Source organism: Phaethon aethereus (assembly GCF_964289735.1).
Source record: "Phaethon aethereus genome assembly, chromosome: 4".
NCBI classification, from domain to species: domain Eukaryota; kingdom Metazoa; phylum Chordata; class Aves; order Phaethontiformes; family Phaethontidae; genus Phaethon; species Phaethon aethereus.
Genome location: NC_138578.1, coordinates 49,087,450 through 49,110,059, shown reverse-complemented (window position 1 = coordinate 49,110,059; position 22,610 = coordinate 49,087,450). Strand labels below are relative to the sequence as shown.

Below are 22,610 nucleotides of genomic sequence, written 5' to 3'. Positions count from 1 at the left end.
TCTTTTGATGTAAACTGAAGTTGCTCCTACTTCAAGTGCTGAAAGTCTACAGTTTGAATGGCTGTGACAGTCAAGATGATGACTACCACATACAAACAAGGTTTTTAATATGAAAACCAAACTAATGATAGCTCATTAGTGGCTCTAGCTTAAAGTGACAAAATAAGACACTTTGGTTGCTTGTTTGTCATAGTTAAGACTCTTTAGCCACTAACAATGTTTGACTAATTTCCTTAGGAGTAAAAGTTCTGAAATTGCGATGGTTTTTGTTGGTTTAAAGTAAAGCTTTTCAGTGTACCATGTAAGCTGTGTACAATTATAGAACTCAACTACGGAGTTGTCCCTGGCAACATAACATAATTAATTGCAGAATTATAAATTACTAGAGCTAAAAGAGTAAAGAATAAAAACTATTATCCTGAAAGTGTACTTGGATCTGTTTTTATGCTAACCTTTGGAAACCTTTTCTGACGGTTGCAGGTGGCACTTCATACTTTAGTATGGACCGGTTTGAAGAGGTATCAGATGGTGAAGTGGATCATGCTTTCTTTGACAGTGATTTTGAGGAAGAGGAAAAGAAAGCCGAGGAAAATGGTCAATGTATAGAGAAAAGAAGTACAAAGGCAGCTCTTGCAGACCCTGATTTGGTTTCTAGTTCAAAGGATGCAAAGTGCTGTGAGGAGGAAAGTGAAGAAAAGCAGAAAGATTTGCAGAAGGATCAGTCCCTAGAAAATAGCACAGATCATCTTGGAGATGCTTCATCTTTGCCACTTTCTCCAGTTGTGGAGAATGCAGGTACGTCTGGAGTGACATCTGCAGCAAGTAGGGGAACACAGGAGAATGTTCCTGCTGGAATCCCCAAAATAATTAAAGAAGGTGAAGAAAATTATTATACAGATGAAGAAGATAGTAGTGATGATGGCAAAAAACAGAAGGTTAGACCAAAGTCAGCTAAGCAGTCAAACATCATAAAAAAGGCTAGCAAAAAATATACTAATGTCAGCTCCTCCTCTTCTTCCTCCTCCTCCTCTTCTTCTTCATCCACATCCTCAAGCTCAGATACAGATTGTTCTGATACAGATTCTGACAGCTGTTTATCAGATTCCTCTCATTCTTCCTCAAAGAGGAATGCTTGTAGGAACGCTCTTCTGTCTCCAAAACAAAAATTCAAGTCAGCAATGAAATTAGCAGAAGGAAAACCAAAGCTTGGTGACTACTTGGAGGAGTCTGAAGACACAGTGACTGATGTAACACCTCTGTCAACTCCAGACATCAGTCCTATCCAGTCTTTTGAACTTGCAGCATCAAATGATAAGAAACTAAAAATAAAAAGACAGGAAAATGTGAACCAAGAATTATACGGTAATTTTGAAGAATTTAAGTACAACACAAAATTTGTAACACTTATGAGGGTGGGAAATCCAATCTTACATCTGTATTTTTTTCATTAGATTCCGAGTTTGATCGCAGATATAGTCGAAAAGTCTTGCATGATGCCATGGACCTGAATCAGCTTTTGAAAGGTGATTTTAAAATTTTCTATTTACGAAGTATGACATCTGTACATTGTTGAGAGCAATACAGAATTGAGTTCTAAAAGAGAATGAGGTTTTAATGTGCCACATGTATTTTTAAAACTGGTTTGCGATTAAGCTATGTAAATAGTACTGATTCTACAGTGGAAAGAAGAAGCATGTGTTGGTATGCATATTCCTAGAAGAAAGATATACAGTTGGGATGAATCCCTAAATAAGATTTGCTATATTAACAAATTGAATAATAAAATTGTACATACATTTTAAGAAATCAAAGTTTACTGGGCTATGCCACAATTTACTATCTAAATTAAAACACCAGCCTTCCTGATGAAATGCTGGATTATTGATGTACAAAACTGAAAGGCAGTCCAGAACTACATTGCACGATAAATAGTATTCCTATATTTAAACTTTTGATACCTTTTTGGTAGTCAAACAGAATTACTTGAAATTCTTTTTCTGAACTGTCTGCCTTCTAAAAAAATAAAGTTGAGTAAAGGTGTTTTAAAGAGAAAAATAACAAATAATCTTTAATAAAACTGGAGTGGTTGCTTCTTGCCAATAAATTTTTAAAATCTTCATAATGAAGTCTGAGAGAGAGAACTTGGTATCTTTTTCACTGCATTCATTGCATTCATTGTATGGGGTGAGAACGCACCGGATGATCTCATGTGTGTATTTTAAGGTCTACACACTGCTGTTGTGTTTGTTTTCATGACCCAGAATTTTCAGTAGTAAAATCTATAGAATAAAGAGGCCTGGCTCAAGAAATCTGCTGATGTCAGATGCGGGAAGCTTCTTACAGTTCAAGTCTGGTACATTTCAAACCAAGTTTGCTGCATCGTGTGTTGTCTGTCTTCACTTTGCTCCTTGCTAGTTTGAGCCTATAGTGAGAAAGGATCCAAAATATATTGTATGCATCATTTAACTTTCTTATGAGTAGAAATTAGGATTTTACTTGTATGGAAATTCTTCTGATGGTAAGAAAAGCAGAGCTAGCCATCAGGAAAGATAGAGCTGATTCTCATCTCTGACAGTCCTTGTGCTCCAGTAACTCTTTCATATTAGAAAAGGCTCCAACCACTTGTCAAAACATGATGTTAGAAGAGTTGTTGCTAGGCAATTGAAATTATGATGTCCTACATCTTTATTTGTTCCCTGATAGCAAGAAGTTATTTAATAACTGGTGATTATGGAAGGATTCATCTCATCCCTAAAACAAATGGGTATTATAGCTCAGAATAAGTATTCTCAGAGATGAATCTCTGTTGGAGGGTGGGCAATTTTTTTTCCCAAAACTGAAAAACAATTCTAAATAACAGTAACAAAGATTGAGTAATGAGAAGTAGAATTCATATAGTCTGGCAGCTAATGTTCCTGATTAACATGCATATTACTCCCAAGTGCCTCTCTAAATTGGCAAGCACAACGTAGCTTAATTACTTTGGGTATTTTGAAGTTTAAATGGGGCAGGGTTATTAATGGTGGAAAGTAACTAGTCTGGGAAAATAGGAGCTAATCTTATTCTGAGTTAATGCTTCCAGGTTTTTCCATACTCATTTAAAAAATAAAGTACAAATCATTCTCCCCCCAGTCTGCATGAAATGTTCATCAGAGCTGTATGAGCATCAATATTGCTTCAAGTGAGAACAGGATAAGCCCAGACCTGAGTGCATGAAAGAGTATTTAAGTAATTATCAGGATGTCTCAGATTTGGTTTTAAAGTATAATATTCCTCCAGTAATCTATACTGATGAAGCATTTTGTTTAAAATATTTGTCAAATATGCTTGTAATGTAGCTGGGTCTAACCATTTATGGCAGTTACGCAAGTTTAATTTCCCAAGGTCCCCAGAAACTTGCAGAATTTCAGTGTTATCTGTTACTGTGTTGTTTCTAGGGAGTGTGTAGTAATTCATTTTGTACTGCTGGTACATTGGTAATGTGAACATGTGGGAAGACTAGATTCTCTTGTATTAAAAAAGAATCACGAGAACAAAGACAGGGAGGAAATCTGTTAAAAATGCATGGTGTTCAAAGAACAAGTTTTGGATTAGAACAAGAGTCTGGTTATTGAGCGGTGAGGTAGTTTGTGTAGTTTAAAATAGAATTCAATTGAAGCGTTTAGAAAAAATGTTGCAATTAAATTTTAAAGGAGCTGAAATAGTTTTTCCTTTATATATTATATGCCATTGATAGTGCAAACTATTCATTTTATAAGCATTTTTTAAAAATCATATTTAGATAAATTTTATCATGCCTTTACATCTTCTAAAGTTATGCTTGTTCTTGATAGAAGCCAAATTTTAATTTATTAAAATATTAATTCTGAATAATTTAAAATCTCACAAATAATGTAATTTTAGTTGGAAATCTCATTGTCTTTATGTTGTATATTGCGCTTTAGATGCTTTTTAGGTGGGTATTGCTGTGCAGCTTTATCACCGATTTTAGAAAGATTCTTTAGTGACCAGAAATCTCAACAAGAGATTGATAAACATATATGATAACACTTAGTTACTCCGTCTGAAAGTTGTCATTTTATATATACCGTTACTGAAGTGAGCATTACCAGGTATGGCAACTTGCTGTGCAGCTTCCATTCGCCCTATAGAAAAAAAACTGAACTAGTTTTAGTCAAAATGGCAGAAATCTACTTGGTAACAGTAGCTGGGGGCAAAGTGAAGATTATGCTTGCTAGAGAGAAGCAGATTCTGCATGTTGCCAAAGACAAATGAAGCATAGGAATGTAGCCTTTATATTGGCATTTATTAGACAAGAGTTGAGCCCCGTTTCAAAGGGAAGGAAGAAGTACAATCACAGAATCACTAGGTTGGAAAGGACCTTCAAGATCATCAAGTCCAACCATTAATCCAGCGCCACCATGTTCCCTAAACCATGTCCTGAAGTGCCACACCCACACGTTTTTTGAACACTTCCAGGGATGGCGACTCCACCACCTCCCTGGGCAGCCTGTTCCAATGCCTGACCACCCTCTCAGTGAAGAAGTTTTTCCTAATATCCAATCTAAACCTCCTCTGGCGCAACTTGAGGCCATAGTGCAGTTTTCGCTGCATCAAATGTTCAGTTTTCAAGAACCTGCAGGATGTATGGCTGTATTGGCGTGGCTTTGCGTGCATGCTGATGAAGGAGGGGCATGTGAACTGTAGAGCACTCTTGAGAGCAGGTGCAGCATGAAGACAGGTAAACATATGCAGTGAAAAAATTGTGGAGCCCAGATAACCGTAAGCTACCATGTTAGGGTATGGGGTACACACTCACACCATTTCAGGTGTAAGGAGCCCGCAGTTTAAAATGGGAACAGTATCGCTAGAAACTGCAGGCCACAGCAAAAGCAGAGGTGGTGCTGGGTGGACAGATAAACTCAGAACTCTTTTTGATTGGATCTCTGTTATTTGTTTGCAAATCAGTCCCATGGCAGTGTCTGATGCTCAGTTCAGAGTGGCTTTGAGTTCAGGTGGAGGGAGCACCTCTCTGCAGCACTCTCCCAGGGGGGCAGAGCCTGCCTCGCACCCTTGTACTTAAGCCCTGTGGCTGCAGAGCCTGGAGTACTAAAGCCAGCCTGGGTTGTGTTACAGTCTTGGTCTGTCTGGACCATGTTGTTCAAGTTTCTGGACTTAGTGATTATTATTAATTGTCCCTGCGTTATGCATAAAAATTCTTAGGTTTATCTTTGATACTGTTTTGGTAGCTGTGAACTGCTGAATTCTTTAATTGTTCTTGCTGCTGGTTATTACTTCTCTTCATGAAAATCACTTGCCATTTAGGTGGCTGCTTATTTAAAATGTATATAAACGCTAAATATATGATGCTTGAATCCTCTCATTTTTACAGACATAGAAGTCAATGTTTAGGAGGCTTACATAATTTCATTACCATGCTAAGACTGATATCATGTAGCTGTTGTCATTATGGTGTATGACTATATGAACTATCGTAGCGTTGTGGACTCAGACACACTACCTAGGAATTTAAATATTTTATCAATCTGGCCAAGAATATAGGTACTCAAAATTTCAGTTACTCAAGGTTAGGAGGGTTTATATTTTACAGACCTCTCCTCACTCCTTAACTCTCTTTTTTTCCACCACCTGCATGGAAAAAATATAGGTGTGATTACAATTTTTCAGGTAGAAATACAATTCTTCAGTTGTTTCGTGATGTTACATAGATTTTTGTATGTAATTCTTTTGTGAGACAATGCTGTTTCCACTTTGCTATACATTTTAAAGATCTTTCAGAAAATTAAAATAATAATGAACTCGGAGCAATATTCAAAACCTATAATAATAAATGTCAGCGTGATGTCCTCTGCTGTACCCTTAAGTAATCTGAACACAAAGAGAATTAGGTATGCCAATGCAAAGAAATAGATTGTCAAATATTGGTTTTGGAAGTGCTTTCATAATGCTCCATGTTAGACAGCTGGGAATAACAAAATAGGAAAATTTTCTGATGTTCTTTTGCTTGATTCTATGTCTTGATCCTATGTCCCATATAATTTTAAGGAATTGAGGTTATGAAGATAAAAAGATGGATTAAGCATACGAGTGTGAACTAAGCACTCATCCATTTCCATCCCATTATGCTACAGACTTGCTCTCTGTCTTTAGACAAGTCTCTTGATTTCTGTAGTTCAGAATACGGAGTTGTATGCTGTATATAAAGAGATGCTGTATATCTCTTTATCTGAATTTATGTTGGGTACCAATACGGTAGTAGTGGGATTGCACAAGGTATATAGAGTGCTAAAGAATTTAGCACTTCGTGTTTTCTTCTCTGTAAAATGGGGTTGATACCTGCTTATTTTACAGAAGTGTTTGTGAGAATTAGTCTGTCAATCCATGGTATTAGCTATTATTAACTTGAGGGGGTGGTATGATGGGGTAAGTAGGACAATGGGCCACAGGCTGAAGACCTGAATTCCATCCTTGAAGCTTTCACTGACCTACATGCTCTCTGATTAAGCTTTTTGCCTCACGTGGTGAGGCACTTGGTGAAAAGAGAGCTCACTTGGTGAAAAGCACTATGATATAAATTAGCATTATTATGAAAGTAAAAGCTTTTATTCAGAAACACAGAGCTATTATAGAAAAGTAAATAGCAGCTTCAACTGAACATGTAGCAATTGCTTTAACTTTTTTTGCGATAACTTGACACTCAGGAAATAGAATAAGTCTTTTTTTAATAACTGAAATTTTCTATTCTTAGGGATATGTCATGTGTGTGCTCATTCATGCTGAACTGGTATTTGTAGAATAACAATATCCAAATTTAAAGTAGACTCGTAATTATATACAGTAACACACAAATTCTACAGTTGAACTAAATATGTATAGCTCTTTCACTAAGTTTTGTTTAGTTTGTATGTTCATAGTTTGAACTAATTGTGTGTGTATGTGTATACATATGCATCATTTTCACAGGTTTAGTAACTCATGTTGAGGTAGAAGAGCAATTATCAGCTTACTCTTATATTTAGAGTTTGAAAACAGATTGAAGAACTTTGTGATTGTAAAAAGATCCAGACTTTCTCAACATCCATAAGAAAATGCATAATTTGGGGGAAAAAAATTCTGTACCTGTAAGGTATCTGCTGTCCTTCTCATGACATCAAGAAATAACTAGCAGCCCTATTTAAGCATAAATTTTTCAAGAGGAAAATTTATACTTGAAAAGCACATTCTCCTTTTCTTAAAAGAAAGGTGAATTCTCTAAAATCCTTTTTAAAAAGCTCTGTGACATGAAATACTGGATATTCTAGTAAATATTTCTTTAGAGATGCTACAGGGAAATAGTTGTAGATTGAAACTATTAGACATTGATGAAGAAACGTGATTTAATCCCTTTGTATTTTTCAAATGTGTTACAGATGTGGTAGTGAAGCAGTATAAAACAAAACACTAGGCAAACTCAAAACTGTAAGCACTGAAGCAATTTAATGCATTTTCCTCTACTGGGATTGCAACAGATACACTGAAACATGCATGACTTCAATTTTAGCCTTAATGCCATTAGGACAGCTGTATCATCCTTTCCTAATGCATTTGACTTGCTAATTGTAATTTGTATTTTAGATAAGGTTTGGTCTTTCTCACTCTGCAAGGTCATTTCAATGCTTACAAATTCAAAGCAATAAACAGCTTGTTTATTGCTTGAACGAAAGTCAGATGTCTCTCCATGGAAACCAGCTTTCACAGAAATCCTGTGAATACCAGAGAATTTTCTTTTCCTGCTTACCAGTAAATGAGAAGTAGAACGGTGCACTGTGCAAGTCTTTATGCAAACGCTGATGCTTGTTTATCCCACTCACCCAAATTATTTGTGATCTGGCTGACAGTGAAGTGGCAAGTAAAGATTTAGTTGAATTACTTACTACCCACTGATAGAGTATGAAGCGACAGGTAAATCATATTTAATTGTTTCAAGATCTACAAACTCTTTAGAACCTTAAATCATAACCTTATACTTTCCAATTCTCTCCCCCATCCCACCTAAGGGAGGGGGCGGTGAGCGAGCAGCTGTGTGGTGCTGTGTTGCCGGCTGGGGCTAAACACTTAGCAGCTTGGAGCAGAACAAACCAACTACTTTTTTTTCTGATCCAATGCCTTGGTGTATTGCAGCACTGTTGCTGCAAAGAACTAATTGTTAAATTTCAAATGTGGCTCTTCCTTAGGTCATACAGAAGGCTAACTATAAAAAGGTCAGTTGAGGAACTGAAGAAACTAGGTGAGGAACTAGAGAGTTTTCAATTGATCTTTTCACACCGTCCCCTTGAAGAAAACTTGCTTCTGCACATGTAGTGGGTTTGAATTTTGGTGCAAAATTTATGAGCGTTCTGTAATTCAACAACATATCAAGAGATTAGTTACTGGTTCTTGTCAGTCTTCTGCTGAGGCTTAACTGAATAACTTCACAGGAGAACCTTCATGGTGATCTTAATTCTTTCACTGTATTAGTGTGTTGCTTTTGAGTTGTGATAAATTTGATATTTACACTGCTAGCAAGCCCTTAACCTCAAGAGTTGTCAGAAAGCTGTTGACAGTTGTAAAGTCAGTTTCTACACTGGGTATAAATAGTAAATAATAATGAGGCTAAGAATGAACAGTATACTGAAGAAAGTGGGCTGGAGTTTCTTTTTTGCTTGCCACAAGTGGGAAAGGCTGTCTTTGTGGTGACATGATAAAAGGTGTGGATGAAGCACTGTAGATGGAAAATATATTGAAAGGAAAAAGACTGATGACAGACTAATGAAAGGAGGAAGAAAGAGATGAATGAAAAAAGAAAAGTGTGTGTGTTGGGGGGATGTGACTGAAGAAGCTGGAAGGTGATAGGAAAGCTAGTTAGTAGAATTTTGTCATGCTTTACTTGCATATATAAGTAGTAGTATCCAGTAGAGCAGTGCATGGAAATGCACACTAACTTGCCTGAGAGCTTCTGGTAAAATACTGGCAGTGTTTAATGCTACAGAAGTTGCATACCACTGCCTCGGAGAAGATCTGAGTGACAAAGTGACACAAAGTGACAAAGTGCTTGTTGAGCCCTGCATCTAGCAGTCGCTGCAGGACTCTTTTAATCACTAATTCTAAAAGCATTTGCTGACCAGCATTGAGGGGAAAGGGGAAGGTGGTTGTACCACGTCATTGCTCTGTTTTTGGGGTTTTCTTTTTCATCACAGCTGACAGGGGTTTTCCAGAAAAATGGGCAAGTCAAAAGATAAGTAATTACCTTGATGCTTATTTATCTTAAAGCATTTTTAATCTGTGTTTACTGGGTATAGTTCAGAGCCACATAGTAAGAATATACATGCTACACCATAGTATAGCCAGCTACCTTATAGAGAATTAAAACAATCATGTACCAGTGAAGACGTGAAACCTGTATTTCTAATTAAAAATGTCCTCATTCTGAATGTCATTACTTTAAATGGAATTTAACTAGTTCACACCTTTTACAGAAAGAAAAGAACTATTTGGAATTTGCAGTGACAGTTATTCAGAAGCTTAAATGCCTCTTGTAAGAGACTGCATCACCAATAGCACTGGTGCCACAAAGCTAGGTCAAGACTTCATTTGAACTGTTCTTTGCCACAACCTGATTTCCACTCTTGTATATGATGTGCAGTCTTGTTTAACCTGTGAGATGCTATGGGTGTAAGGCAAAAGATGAAATTATCTTTCATAGCCTCATAATAATACAATTATCAATTATGTAACGTGATATATAATAAATACCATCTTCAGATGGTTGTTCAAATTACTTTCTTCCAACTATGTTCTGCAGTGGTTTGCATGGTCCCATAAGGATACATTTCATTATTTTTTTAATTAGATGTATGCTGCAGCTTGATGTTACAGAGCTAAATGTGTGGCTCTAGTTATTTTCTGTGCATTTCTTTTTGTTCCTTGTAGGTGTATCCAGATGAGTCTCATCCCAGGTTTGTCTCCTCAAATGGTGTTGATGGCTGTACTAGTTTTCCCTTGCAGATAACTGTCTAAATTGTAAAGATGCTTTTCACGACATTTATACTTTATTAATGTGTTGATTGGCACACTTGAGCTGCACTATGTTGCATTGTGTCTTGGTTTTGAAATGATTTGCATCTTCTCTTGACAAATTAAAACAATAATTGCTAATGTGGACAAGCTCACAGTTAGAGCCGCCTAGGGGCAGTTCTTGCCTATATTGGCTAGTGTACTGATGGTACTAATTTCCAGAGGAGTTTTGAAATTCATTAACTGTTTGGATTTTGAGTTCTGGATACTGTTTCTAAATTTCTCAAAGATAGTAGCAATATATTTTTCCATCCATTCTGGAATAAACTCAGTTGAGATACTGCAAGAAAGATTTAATTTCATTTTGTTTTGAAGTAAGAACACACTCATCAGTCTTTGAGGTTTTTAAGTTATTAAAGGCTGCCTCAAACATCCCTTGCCAAAAAAATTGCTCATGTGAAAGTGTTTGCTGAGGAAATATTACTGCATGTCTGGTTTTTTTGTTGTTGTTGTTTATGTTGGTTTTTTTGCTTTCTACTTTTCTCAAAGCTTTGGCTTTGGATGCTTGTTTTGCCTGTTGTGTGGCTTTTAGGTGTAGGAGTGAGGGATATCTTCTGGGGGCACTGTGATATTGGAGGAATATGGGGAATGGCTTGAGTAAGGCTTCCTCGTCTGTGTCTCAGGTCTGAAAATCTGTTTGATCTAACCTGGTACTGCCATTCCTCTACCATAGATAATGCAGAGGTTTGATGGGGTAATACCATGACAGCAAAGCTCTTAAAATAGTTGCCAGAAGATCTGCTGCAGAGCTTTAGGAAGCAAAGTCTTAGAAATAGGTCAATAGCAAAGCTCCAGTGGAACTATAATAAACATAGCTGGCTCTGGCTGAAAGGGAAGTTTTCCATTTATTGTCTTATTTTGCAACTGTGCAAGTTTGTCTTGTTGTATATTTTTAAGTGTACATTCTTTGTTCTTTTGTTTTGAAACCTCATATCCTGGTTTAATTTGTTGGGTTTTTGCTGTTTTAAATTGCCAGGCCCTAGTAATTTTTCTTCTGTTATATATGCTCGCTCATTTCTCTCAATCCATGAAATTTGATTTTCATCTTTCCCTTTGCATTTCCTGCACCAACATGATGTAGAATTTCTTCAGGAGCAAAGTATCAAAAAATAACTTCAGGAAATGCATTTTGTGTCTGAGTCATGTTTCCGCAGTGTCAGTTTTCTGTGTAAAACATCATTTCTGTTCTGCCTCTCAGCTGAGACAGATATTTTAGATATCTTTGGAGCAAAGTCTTAATCTCTTTCCATGTGCAAACATCTAAGTACTAATTTATGGTTCAATTCTTGGTTCTGTAAGTTATTTCTAGTCCTGGCTTCCTGAAGCTGTGTTTTCTGTTGCTTGGAAAACTTCTCTGATGCTTATATTGGTGCCACAAATGATACCACTGTGATGATGATTATATCCAGTATTGCTTTAGTGCTGTGTAACAGTAGCCCTGTTAGCATATATATACATAATTGCCTATGCTGATTGCTGGCACCGTAGTAACTACAGTAAAAATATTTGAGGATGGAAGCCTGAGCATATTATGTCAATGTAGAAGTTGGGCAAGCATACTGGGTCTAAAGGTAGAGATCGGGGTGTTCAGAGTCAAAGCAGAAGAAACGACTATGCACGTAAGGCTGACTTATATTCCGATTTCTAAAAAAACAGATATATTCTACACAAATGCTTACAGAGTGTCTGTGTGCATATTGCTGATTCTCTTGCATTGCTTAGTTGTTTGCTGCATCTGTTCAATTCCTCCGGATTACTGGTCACAAGTGGGGAGGAAAGGGATTCCTAGTGAGAAGAAAGCAGATGGGTTTTAATTAAGGCCAAACTTAGACTTGATTTTTATGGTGCAACTTGTGTAAAATCAATGTAGTGAGCATCCCTGAAAAAATTCTGAAATGCATATATCTGGAATTCAGATGGGAGGAAGGTGAAATGTACCTTGTTTTTTTCAGGTCTGTAAATAAATCCTAATAATAGAATGCAAGATTTGTGTTTGGTTTGGTTTTTTGATCTGAGTTTTTTACTTTTTGCCATTTTAAAGCTTTCCTACAGTTGGAGAAAAAAGAAAAAAAACTAACCATCGATCAGCCATCTAAAGGAACAAGGAAAAATTATTCTTTCACAAATGAAGAAGTTAGACAGATTGATCGGGAAAACCAAAGGTTGCTAAAAGAACTGTCCAGACAGTCTGCAAAGCCAAGAAGAAGTACCACGTTGAAGTCAGCTGTACCACCTCCTAAATTGTACCACAGTGCCCTCAACAGGCAAAAGGAGCAGCAAAGAATTGAAAGAGAAAACCTGGTAAGTTTTGAGAACTGGTTTGAATCAGTAAATTGAGAAGGACTATTTCTTGTCAGATGAACTACCGCTAAATACTTACAAAACTGGTAAGGCAGCACTTAGAGCTTTACTGCAGTAAGTCTGCAATGAATTTCCATTACTATGCTGTTTGCATAATTGCTCATACATTTTTGGGGGAGGAAAATGATGCTTTTTTTCAAATGAAAATAGATTTTATTTTATATGGGGTTGCTTTACTTTTAGTATCATCCTGTTTAAAAGGAACAACCATTATTGTTAACATGCTTATAACTTTGGATAGCAGTCTAACTCTGTTCATCCTGCTTCATGCATCATGATTACTAGTCTTTCAAGGACAGGCTTGCAAAAAATAAAGCAATCAATATGATAGCATCAAAGCCATTATATTTGAAACACAGAGGACACAATGTGAATGTCAGTTTTGGCTTTTTGACTCATTTTATAGCTGTTTGTCTCTTTCAATATTTGTAGCGCTCTGCTTGTCACAGTATTTGAATGTAATGGCAATCACAATAACTTACTTTAGTGGAAAACAGAAATTCAGATTCATTTATAAGGATATTGGCAGAGTTGACAAATAACAACAATAATACTGGTTTGAATAAAATATTTTTAGTGATTGAATTGTAATACATATAATGACATTTTCACGTCTCCTAGTTGTTCATTAGTGTGTTTTGAAAAAGGGATAGAATGTAATTAAAATATTTGGAAAATTTATACTGGAAGTAATTTATTATTTTTTTTTCTTCTCTGTAAGTGTAGGTTGCCATTTCCTTCTATATAGATACACAGATTCAACATGGAGAAAGTCTAATTGACCTATTCAGGAGACTCCATTAGGTTTTAGTTCTTCCAGGTTTCAGACATCTAGACTGTTAAAACTTTCCAAAGTAGGAAGTTTTCTCCCCAGTTCCACTAGACTACAGTTGACCAAATGAACGTTATATGTCACACACTGAAAGAATTTGGCATAAATACTTGTTATAGATGTGTGATACTTCTCATTGTGTAGGGAAGAAGTGTTTTTAGTTTGGTAGGAGGGCTTGCTCCATGTGTTGTGAAGGGTTTTGTTGTTATTTTTTGTTTATTTAAAATGTTGAAAGCAGGACTTGCTGTTCCACATGAACCTTGGTAAAAAGAGTGCATTCTTAGGCTGTGGGGAGGAAATGCTGTATAACAGTCACGATCTAATTGTTATGTAGTACAGCATATTACAATAGATATATCGTATTTTACACTTCTGTTTACTCAAAGCCACAAACCTTTTCTCTCTTAATAGATCGCAGTATTTTGTCCAAGAATGTCACCTTTGCAAATTTTGGATAAAAAATTCAGCAGACCTAAACACACATAGTAATTTCACTGTTTTAGTACATGTTAGAGATTAATGGTGATCGATTGTAGTCTGAGAAATAATATCCTTCATTTATTTATGCATTTATGCTTTAGTTGTTGTCATCAGCAACGTGAGTGGACATGTTTGACATCAGAATCAGTCTTTAGGATTTATGTTAGGACATCATGCTATTTTAGAGTATAAAAATATTTGGTTTATTCTTTTCCCCAAACTCAGGATGATATATTCTGCTTTTCTTTTTGGAAGAGTGATTCATCAGTACAGCTTTTATGTTTTGTTTAACATTGCTACCATGTTTGAGCAATTCTGTTTACTTTTTTAATCTGTTTGAAGTGTATTTGCACCTAGAGCATTACTGTTGTAACGTATTGATCTGTCTAGCACTGCCTTTTGAGATTACAAGTGTGACATGCTTTTCTCGGAGACTGTAAATGAAAGAGCTGCCCTACCCTGCACGTTGATGCGGGGTTTTTTTGGCTTTATGTAGCTAAAAGCGTATGCTTGATGAACTTGCTGTTTTCTTCTGGTCAACAGCTTTATTCACCTTTGTAGATTGAAGAGCTGGAATTCCATGGAACTTTTTTATCAATCTTTCTTCTTGACAGGCATTTTTTTTCTTATACAAGGCCTGAGGATATGAGCATACAGGATATGCTGCTTGGTACACCTTTGTGAAATGTTTGTTGGAGAAGGATGCAGGGTTTTGTAAATAATTCAAGAATAGAAATCTACAACAGTAGTCTGTGCAGGGGGTCAAAGAGTCTTGATACAGAGTTTTGTGGTTTTTTTCCTGTTGGATTACAGCTTTTAGAATTTCTTGTCCTGACAATAACGCCTTGTCTAGGGAAAACTTTCACTTGTTCTGCTAGAACATTTTGGAGTAATGCCTGCACCAGAAATAAAGTTGTCTTCCTGATAATATAGGCATTTGGCATCAGAGGTGATGCAGGGAAAGCAATTCAAATATTAGGAAACTAGAGAGGAATCTAAGTGGTTTGGTGCTCTTTAGCTTTGTGAAAGGGTGCAAGGAGGTACAGGGAACATATGCTGCTTCCACAGACTCTGCTAGAAAGAGCTATGATGGAATAAAAAGGTGCATTGCTCTGAAGAGCAGTTGTTATAAGGTAGTGATTAGCAATTTATGGAAAAAGCACAATTAGCAAAATAGGTCACTGTTAAAATTAACATCAGAATTTTGTACTTACTGCTTTTGACTGTGCGCTTTCAGAAGTGGAACCTGCTTTTGATTGCCTATCTGAGCTAGCAAGACCAGAGTGCATCTCTTGCCAATAGAGGATGCTGCTGATTCAGAAAACATTCTACTCTTGTGTTTTGAAGATACTCCCAACTCCGTCTCCTCTCCAGTGGAAAGGGACATAAGTGTAACTTACATGTTACTTGTTTCCCATGTCTGTGTATATGTTTCTCTATCTGTATTGACATACTAATCATTATTTCTGCCAGTATAAATAAGATACTCAGCTTCATAGACGAGACGCTAGATGCCATTTAAACTCTAATGATTTATTGTATGATGCAAAAATCGACACTGGTATATACAGGTAAGTATTTGGGGACCTTGAAATACAGATTTGCAGCCACCACACCATTTTTCAGTCACTTCATCTAAACTTAGAAGCAAAAGCAACCAGTTCACACTAGAAGTTCACTGGAAGATCTCAGCAGGTCTTAAACCTTAGATCAAGGGGGATGAGGGTTGTTCTTTTCTGTGGATATTTGGTCTTCCCACACATCCCTGTACATTCTTCTTACCCCATGACTCACTGCACATAACATTCCATGTTGTTCATTCCCCTACTTCATACTCCCCCAAAATATACCTGAAGCCTCAACAGATCCAACTCTGATCTGGTTCCAGTATAGTCAACCTCCCACATAAATAACAATTAAAAAACAAAAAACAAGGGCTGTCTTGTTTTGAACCATTTACTTGGTTCCCCAAGTCGTATGTGCTGCAGATGTCATTAATGCTTCTCCCCGCCACTTGATTTAGTCATCCTGGCCTCTACCAGCCAAACCAGGAAACATCCTTCAGCCAAACTGTTTCCCTTCTCTCGCAGTCTGGGCTGCCTTTGCCTTGCTGGAAAACTTGAACCTTCTTTAGAAATGCAAGTACTGTACTGCTATAAATTAATTAATTTGTGTCCGCTTGATTTAATGGTGCTGATGGGCTGTGGCAATTGGGTGGGGAGAAAAGGGTGAGGGAGGGATAGTGCCTCTGGCCATCCTCCTAACTGGCTGCCACCACATACAAGGAATATACCTTATTTTGAGCTGCAGCCTTCAATCCTGTGCTGCACTGCACCTGCCCGGCCATCCATGTCATGCCGCAACCAGGGAGGTAACTTCTAGGCATGGAAAGAAACAGGAGGGGGAAGGCACTGGTCCATCGGGGTGCCTGGGCTCCTTGTACTTTCCTCCCTCAGTGTATTGCGCACTGCTTTTTTTCTGCCTTCCCTTTGTCCTGTCTGCAAGGACCACCCCCAAGCCTGAGAGCATCAGGCCTCAGATGCTGCGTACTTATGTGGATGTAGAAAGAATATCAAAGTTATTTAGCCTTACTGGTCTCAGTCTGAAGGAGAAAGCTGTACGGAGTGCAGCTGTGAAAGAATGTAGTCTTCAGGGTCTTCTTAGGAGCTCAGAAATACTGGTGTTGGGTTGGTGGCTCCTTAGAAACTCAAGCACACAGGGTTTTAGATATTTTCACTGACTGCTTTCAAAGCCATTGTATGCCAAGACTAAAGACAAAATGTTGGTAGTTCCTGAGATTACGAAGTGCAATGCAAAAAAAAAAAAAAAAGCTTCCATGGTGCTCTCATCAGGGGAAGCTATCAGGATGTGGAATTGGCATGCAGGTGTATCTGGCTAAAATATACTGCAGTATGGTGCAAATATAGTGCAATTCTGTGATTATAGTATTTAGGCTATCCAAATCCAAAATATAGCTTCACACTAGCTTCTGTGAAGAAAAGTAACTCTATCCCAGCTGAAACCAGGACAAGGCTGTAGGCTTTTTGTGGTCAGATTTTTTTGTGATCTGCTGATTCCTGACCCAGACTGGAGATTCCTGAACACTGCTGTGGTAATTGTAATAAAGACTGACTAATTGGCAGGCTCACAAAAAGTTTTTATTATTTTGCACAGTGCTCAACTTTGTAGGATTTTTTTTTTTGTGCTCTTAGCCTACTTTCCTTGAGATGCCAACCACATGTAAACTTGATAGCTGTTCAGTTAAGACTTCTCTGTAGGTTGAAGAATTTAAGAGTTTTTTGACATTTAGAGTTTGTCAGAGCTAATTAATGCAACTGGCAAGTCAAGAAAATTGCGAATACTTGTATTGATAAGAACAGAAAGCTGTCCTTGAATGCACTATTATCTACTTCCCCCTCCCCCACCTGGACACTGTAAAGGGACAGTGTGGTCACCAACATCAGTGACATTAGAGGAGGTGTAATATAAATAAATTTGAACAGCTGTCAAGGCACACTAGTCAACTGTTAGGATTCAAAGGAGGTGAAACTGAAGCTTTCATGCATTTAAAATGCAAAGTAAAACAAGAAAAAGTTTTTTTTTTAACCTGCTCTCTGAACTCAATTTAGGAGTGCTGCATTTTTTGTATTTCTTTCTTCCTTTTTCAAGACAGCTGCAGAAAAGTGTGTACTGATTTTTTTTTTTCTGACAGAGAGCATCAGAATTAGCTTTAGTGCTCTCCTGACATGCCTAAAATTGAATTAGCAGCATTTATCTTGGCCCACTGTATAACAGCAATCGTTTGATACAGCGTCTGGTTCCTTTGTTCTCAGATTGCTGGCAATCTGACATTTCCTTCTGTCACTGACAATATGTATTTTATATAGATACTAATCTGTGTCTAGATGCCTAGATTTATAAAGGATTATCCCATTCCTAGAAGGTAATCATGCAGGAACACCTGTGATATTTTTTTTTCTTTTTTATATTATTATTCTACTTTTATTGTATACTTAGTATTATAACAAAGTAAAAGAAGATGCAGGAAATAAAAGCCTGGGGAGGCTTTTGCCAAGCTGGGGAGGTCATCAGTGATACTATATTTTATGTATGTATTGAACTTGACTCAAGAGCTCTGAGGAGCTACAGTGCAATTTAGAGCAAATAATTACATTCCTGCCATTAGTGTCTGTTACTCATTTTTTTTATTCCTTAAATCGGGAACATATTTTCGTTCTGAACACCTGGATTATGTTATGTGATCTGATTCTTTGGTCATTAAGATCAATGATGAAATTTCTGTTTACTTTAGTGGTGCTGGCTTAAGGCTCCAGGGATTTAGCACTTCAAAAGAACAAGGAAAGTGGCAGTGTTCTTCAGTCCATTTCTCAAAAGGAGAACATAATGAAAGAATTAGTAGATTTATATGTATAACTGAAAAAGAACATTTGTTCAAGGTACTTGTGCCATTGTACAAGGTAGTTCCTTGGTTAAGGACCTCAAGATTGTAGGGTTGGTAAACAAAAACGTAAGAATCAGATTAGTTCTGGGTTACAGATTTAGTAGGTCAGGACTGACATTTCAATGTGTTGATGATTTCATTTCTGTATGCAACAGGCCATTATCCAAACTGCAAAATTCACGACTGCCAATAGCGTGTAATTTAACATGCCCTTGGTACAATTCGCAGCAGAGAGCGGGGGACCCGCAGGAGCTGTTCTCTCATTCTCCAGAAGACCTTTTCTTAGAATACTTCTGCACCACAGAGTCTGTATCTGCTCCGTCCGTAACTCAGGGCTTTATCAAGTCCAGTGTTAACCTGTTCAAAAAGTAGTTTAGTACTGAGAGAGGTCTCTTTCTTTGCTTTAGTAATGGGGACTTAATACTTGTCAAAATGCAGGCATAAAAGCAAAAGCAGAGAATTGTATTTAAACTAGAATAAAGCAGGCATATGTAAATATTGTATGTTCAGAATCAAGCTTGAAATTACTGCAGTGTTAAGGTATGCAAATGCTATGAGGCTGTTAACAGTTGAAGTGCAGACTTGAAACGTGCTCGACTCTCAGAGAAGTCACTTCTACAATTTACCTGATCCATTTGTGATTGAACTGAACATCTTGAAAGCTTCCATTTTTAATATTGAAGGAAAATAAATAAGTGATAGCTGCAAGTCTAAATGTAGGTAGCTGTATTAAGAGATGCGGATGAAATTGTGACTAAAATGTTGGATGTAACATTTAGAGAGAAGTCTACCATTTCATGTTCTGCAACTGGCTTTAGTGAAGAGCTATTTCTAGCTGAAGTCCTTCCTTTGACTTTTGCTCACTTAGGTATTTCCACTTGACGATGAACTGGCACTTGATGCAAGTACTTGTGACATACTATATATGAGCCAAAATCGCTTGTCCTTTCTCTTGTGTACTCTGCGCAGGTTTCCAGTGCACATGCATAAACTACCAACACTTTGTAGATTCCTACTACAGCTAGACAATGACAACTGATGTCCTGTAAATACTATGCTATTTCCTAAGTCCCTTTCTGTACATTTTTTTATTCTTCTAAACAAAAAATAAAAAATCAGTACCTGGTTGGGAGTGGGGAAGAACAGTTGTTCCATACAAAGTGCAGTTTAACAGCTCTACAGACAGATTGTTGACTTCTATCATATAAGTATGCATCTAGACAACACATCCTTATTACTATAGGTATTTTTAGTATTTTGGAGACTTGTGTAATTGCAGTTTTCATTGTCTCTTATTGATAGGATGCATGTCATAACCCTGACCAGCAATGGTTGTGTCATTGTCAAATGTTTGTAGGCCATCAAATGAATTGAAATTAGCTAACGGAAGGAATGTATAGATCTATGCAAGGCAAGCACTGGAGGCAAAATACATTAAAAATGTGAAGTTGTTAATTGGAAGTTGTATGTAGCTGGGTACTTCCAAATTTGTCCTGCCATCAGGTTCTTTTTAGAGTTTATGGAAATTTCTTAAACCAATAAATCCTGTTTCAAGTAAAGTAGTTATGCAGAATAGGAAACTGTCTGTATCTTATAAATACTATGTAAGCAGCTGTTGTAATTTAATGCATGCTGCATGATTGCCAGGGCTAATTTCGAGATGAGTAAATGATGTCTATAACAATAACTTCAACTAGAATTTCTTAAAATTACATTATGGATAAAACAAATAGTGTCCTGTGGATGTTTGTGCTTCCCTCTTGACATTACTTTCACAGAATTGAGATCAGTAATTCTCTCTGGGGATCCTGTAGGGCAATATAAAATTGTCTAAGTATGTTTGCAAAGCAAAGATTAAAAAAAAAACCACAACAAACACAAACAAACAAACAAACCCCCCACAACTTCTGGAAATTTAGGGGAGAGGAGTAACCGAAGGTAGAATTAGAAGAGCACAGCTCATCTTCCCACCATCTTTACTATTGCCAAACAGATGGGTTCAAGTTGTTATAAAGTACAGAGAAATACAGGGTAGTGAGGTTGTATTCAACATAGAATTGATGATATGTAAGGGGTAGTTACTACTTGTGTCACCTTATAACACTGAGAAAAGAACTGAATGTGAGCAGAATAGCCTACACTGGTCACCAGTGGAAGAGTTTGTGTTGTGCAATGCTAAAAATTTGGGGGTTTTTTTCTGTTCAAATAAAAAACAATTTGTGAATGTTTGTTTTGTAGCTTCTCGTTCATTCATCCTCTTTCCTGATATTTTTCTTTGATATTAAGGCTTTCCTGAAAAGACTGGAAGCGGTGAAACCAACAGCTGGTATGAGGCGTTCTGAACAATTGATGGACTATCAGCGCCAGATGAGTTATCTAAGTTCTTCACCTTCTGTAAGAAGAGGAAAATCTGCTCTCAGCCAGCTTAGTCCTTTGAGTAAGTGCTATGATGACCATATGAATTCTTTACTTACTGTCCCAAATTTCTAATAAATTAACTTGATTAATCATCTATTTGAAGAAGGTAAAAAAAAATCGCTGTTGTAAAGAAATATTTATTTTGCCAGTACCCTTTTTGAAAGAAGAGAAGGGGGGGAAAAAAAAAAAATCCACAACACAAAAACCGTAAAGGTTAAAACTCTCATTCAGAAAATGTAAATCTGCTCATAGTAGCCTTGTTTCTCTTCGCAGTTGTGGGTGTAATATTTGGAAGTAGATCATGTGTACCCATAGATCCATACATGCCGGGGGTTAAAGAACCACAGCACTATGGCATAGGCATGTAGTCTGTGTCCTGACCATTCACAAACAACTCGTAACATTTTGCGTTTGTTTTCAACTCACTGTGATTTGGGTTTTTTCTGGAAACTATGGTAGAGTGTTGCAGTACTAATATAGCATGAAGTTTTCTGTTGTACTGAGCATAAGCATTCTCACTGGGGTTTTTTTGTGTGTATTAACAGGAGGCATTTCAAGAGCATCCGCTGTACCAAGTACACTGAGCCAGAGGAATGAAAAACCCATGTCTGATGCAGCCAGTGGGGCATTACAGAGACCTAAACCCACTAATGTTCGTGCTGCTTGGTTATAAGTACCTTCTTTGCCTCGCATTCTGAGATGATCCTCAGACTTCTGTTTTTAGTGCTTTTGTAAATTCTGTGTGCAAAGGTAATTTCTGCATTGTTCAGTGATTAAAATGCATTGCATATGATATAACGGCTTATAAAATGGTTTTAAGTGAACACTTTCACTTCAGTCAGTGTTTTCCATGACAGGAAGAACTTATGAAACAGAAGGAGGTATTTAAACAGACAAGTTAAATAGAAATTGCTAATTATTATTTTATTCTCAAATCTTAAGTGGAATTTGTATCCATAACACGGAAGGACAGAATTGCTGCACTCTAGGCACAAGATGTAAAGAAAATCTTTAAAATAATATTTTAAAATACTGCATTAAACTCGTAAGTATATGCTTAATTCCTAGATCGTCCTTCTTTTCATCTTGGTTTTAGGTAAGCCTTCTGAACTTTGTGGGTCATGTTCTTATGACTGAAAGAATCTTCTTTTTACAGCAGCATGAAGGGGGTGAAAAGCGGATTGTGTATTCCTGCATGGTTAGCTAGAATACTGAGGCTGCAGAAGATGATGTTCTGCCACTCTTGCACTCCAAGTGTTGAACATTTGTGTTGTACTCAAGGCTGTGTCTCTTCCAGATTTAAAAGAATTTTGGAAGTTGTATTGGGACCTTTGTGTAGGAAAGAAGCATCTGATGCTCTTTGAACAAAAGGAAAGACCAAAGTGAACAACAGTTTCAGATTCACTCTAAACAAGAGTAAGTTTTAGTTACTTCTCAAGCTAGGGAATACTAACCATGGGAAACATTTCATGGCCCTGCTTTTGCATATCCTTGTCCTTCTCGGTGGGGAGATACAAACATGAGCTGTAGGAAGCGTCAATGTCTGATTTTGAGCGCAACTACTAGCCAGGATTTAAAAAAAAAAAAAAGACAGTAGAAAACAGAAAATCTTGTTATGCTTCTTAACATGTTTTTTAATGTCATGTTCATACCAAATATTTGTAGTAGTGTCAGATAAGCTTCAGTAGTGACATCCATTTACAAGGGGAGCAAAATTTAATGGAATTGGTAATCGCAAATAGTAGGTAGTATGCTTTATTTCTATATATAAAGGTAAACTTTCAGTGAGCTTATTTTGTAGGATTGTAGTCTTATAAAGAGCATAAATTGTGATGCCACTATCCATGGATATTGCTGGAACCCTGCTTGCTTCCCCAGCTTCTTCCTAGGAGAGATACAGGAAATCTCTTTGTATTATGCATAAAGAAAAAAAAGCTGTATTCA

The 22,610-nt window shown here is 37.0% G+C and overlaps 1 protein-coding gene across 1 annotated transcript; it reads left to right on the top strand.

The window, feature by feature from the left end:
* Positions 1 to 482: 482 nt before the first annotated feature.
* CFAP97 (cilia and flagella associated protein 97) lies at positions 483 to 21,339 on the top strand (the record flags this gene model as incomplete). The annotated part of the gene is made up of 5 exons (XM_081999729.1): positions 483 to 1,362; positions 1,452 to 1,523; positions 12,155 to 12,414; positions 20,535 to 20,685; positions 21,212 to 21,339. The coding sequence occupies exons 1-5, from the start codon at positions 501 to 503 to the stop codon at positions 21,337 to 21,339; spliced, it is 1,473 nt and encodes a 490-aa protein (XP_081855855.1). The 5' UTR covers positions 483 to 500.
* Positions 21,340 to 22,610: the final 1,271 nt, after the last annotated feature.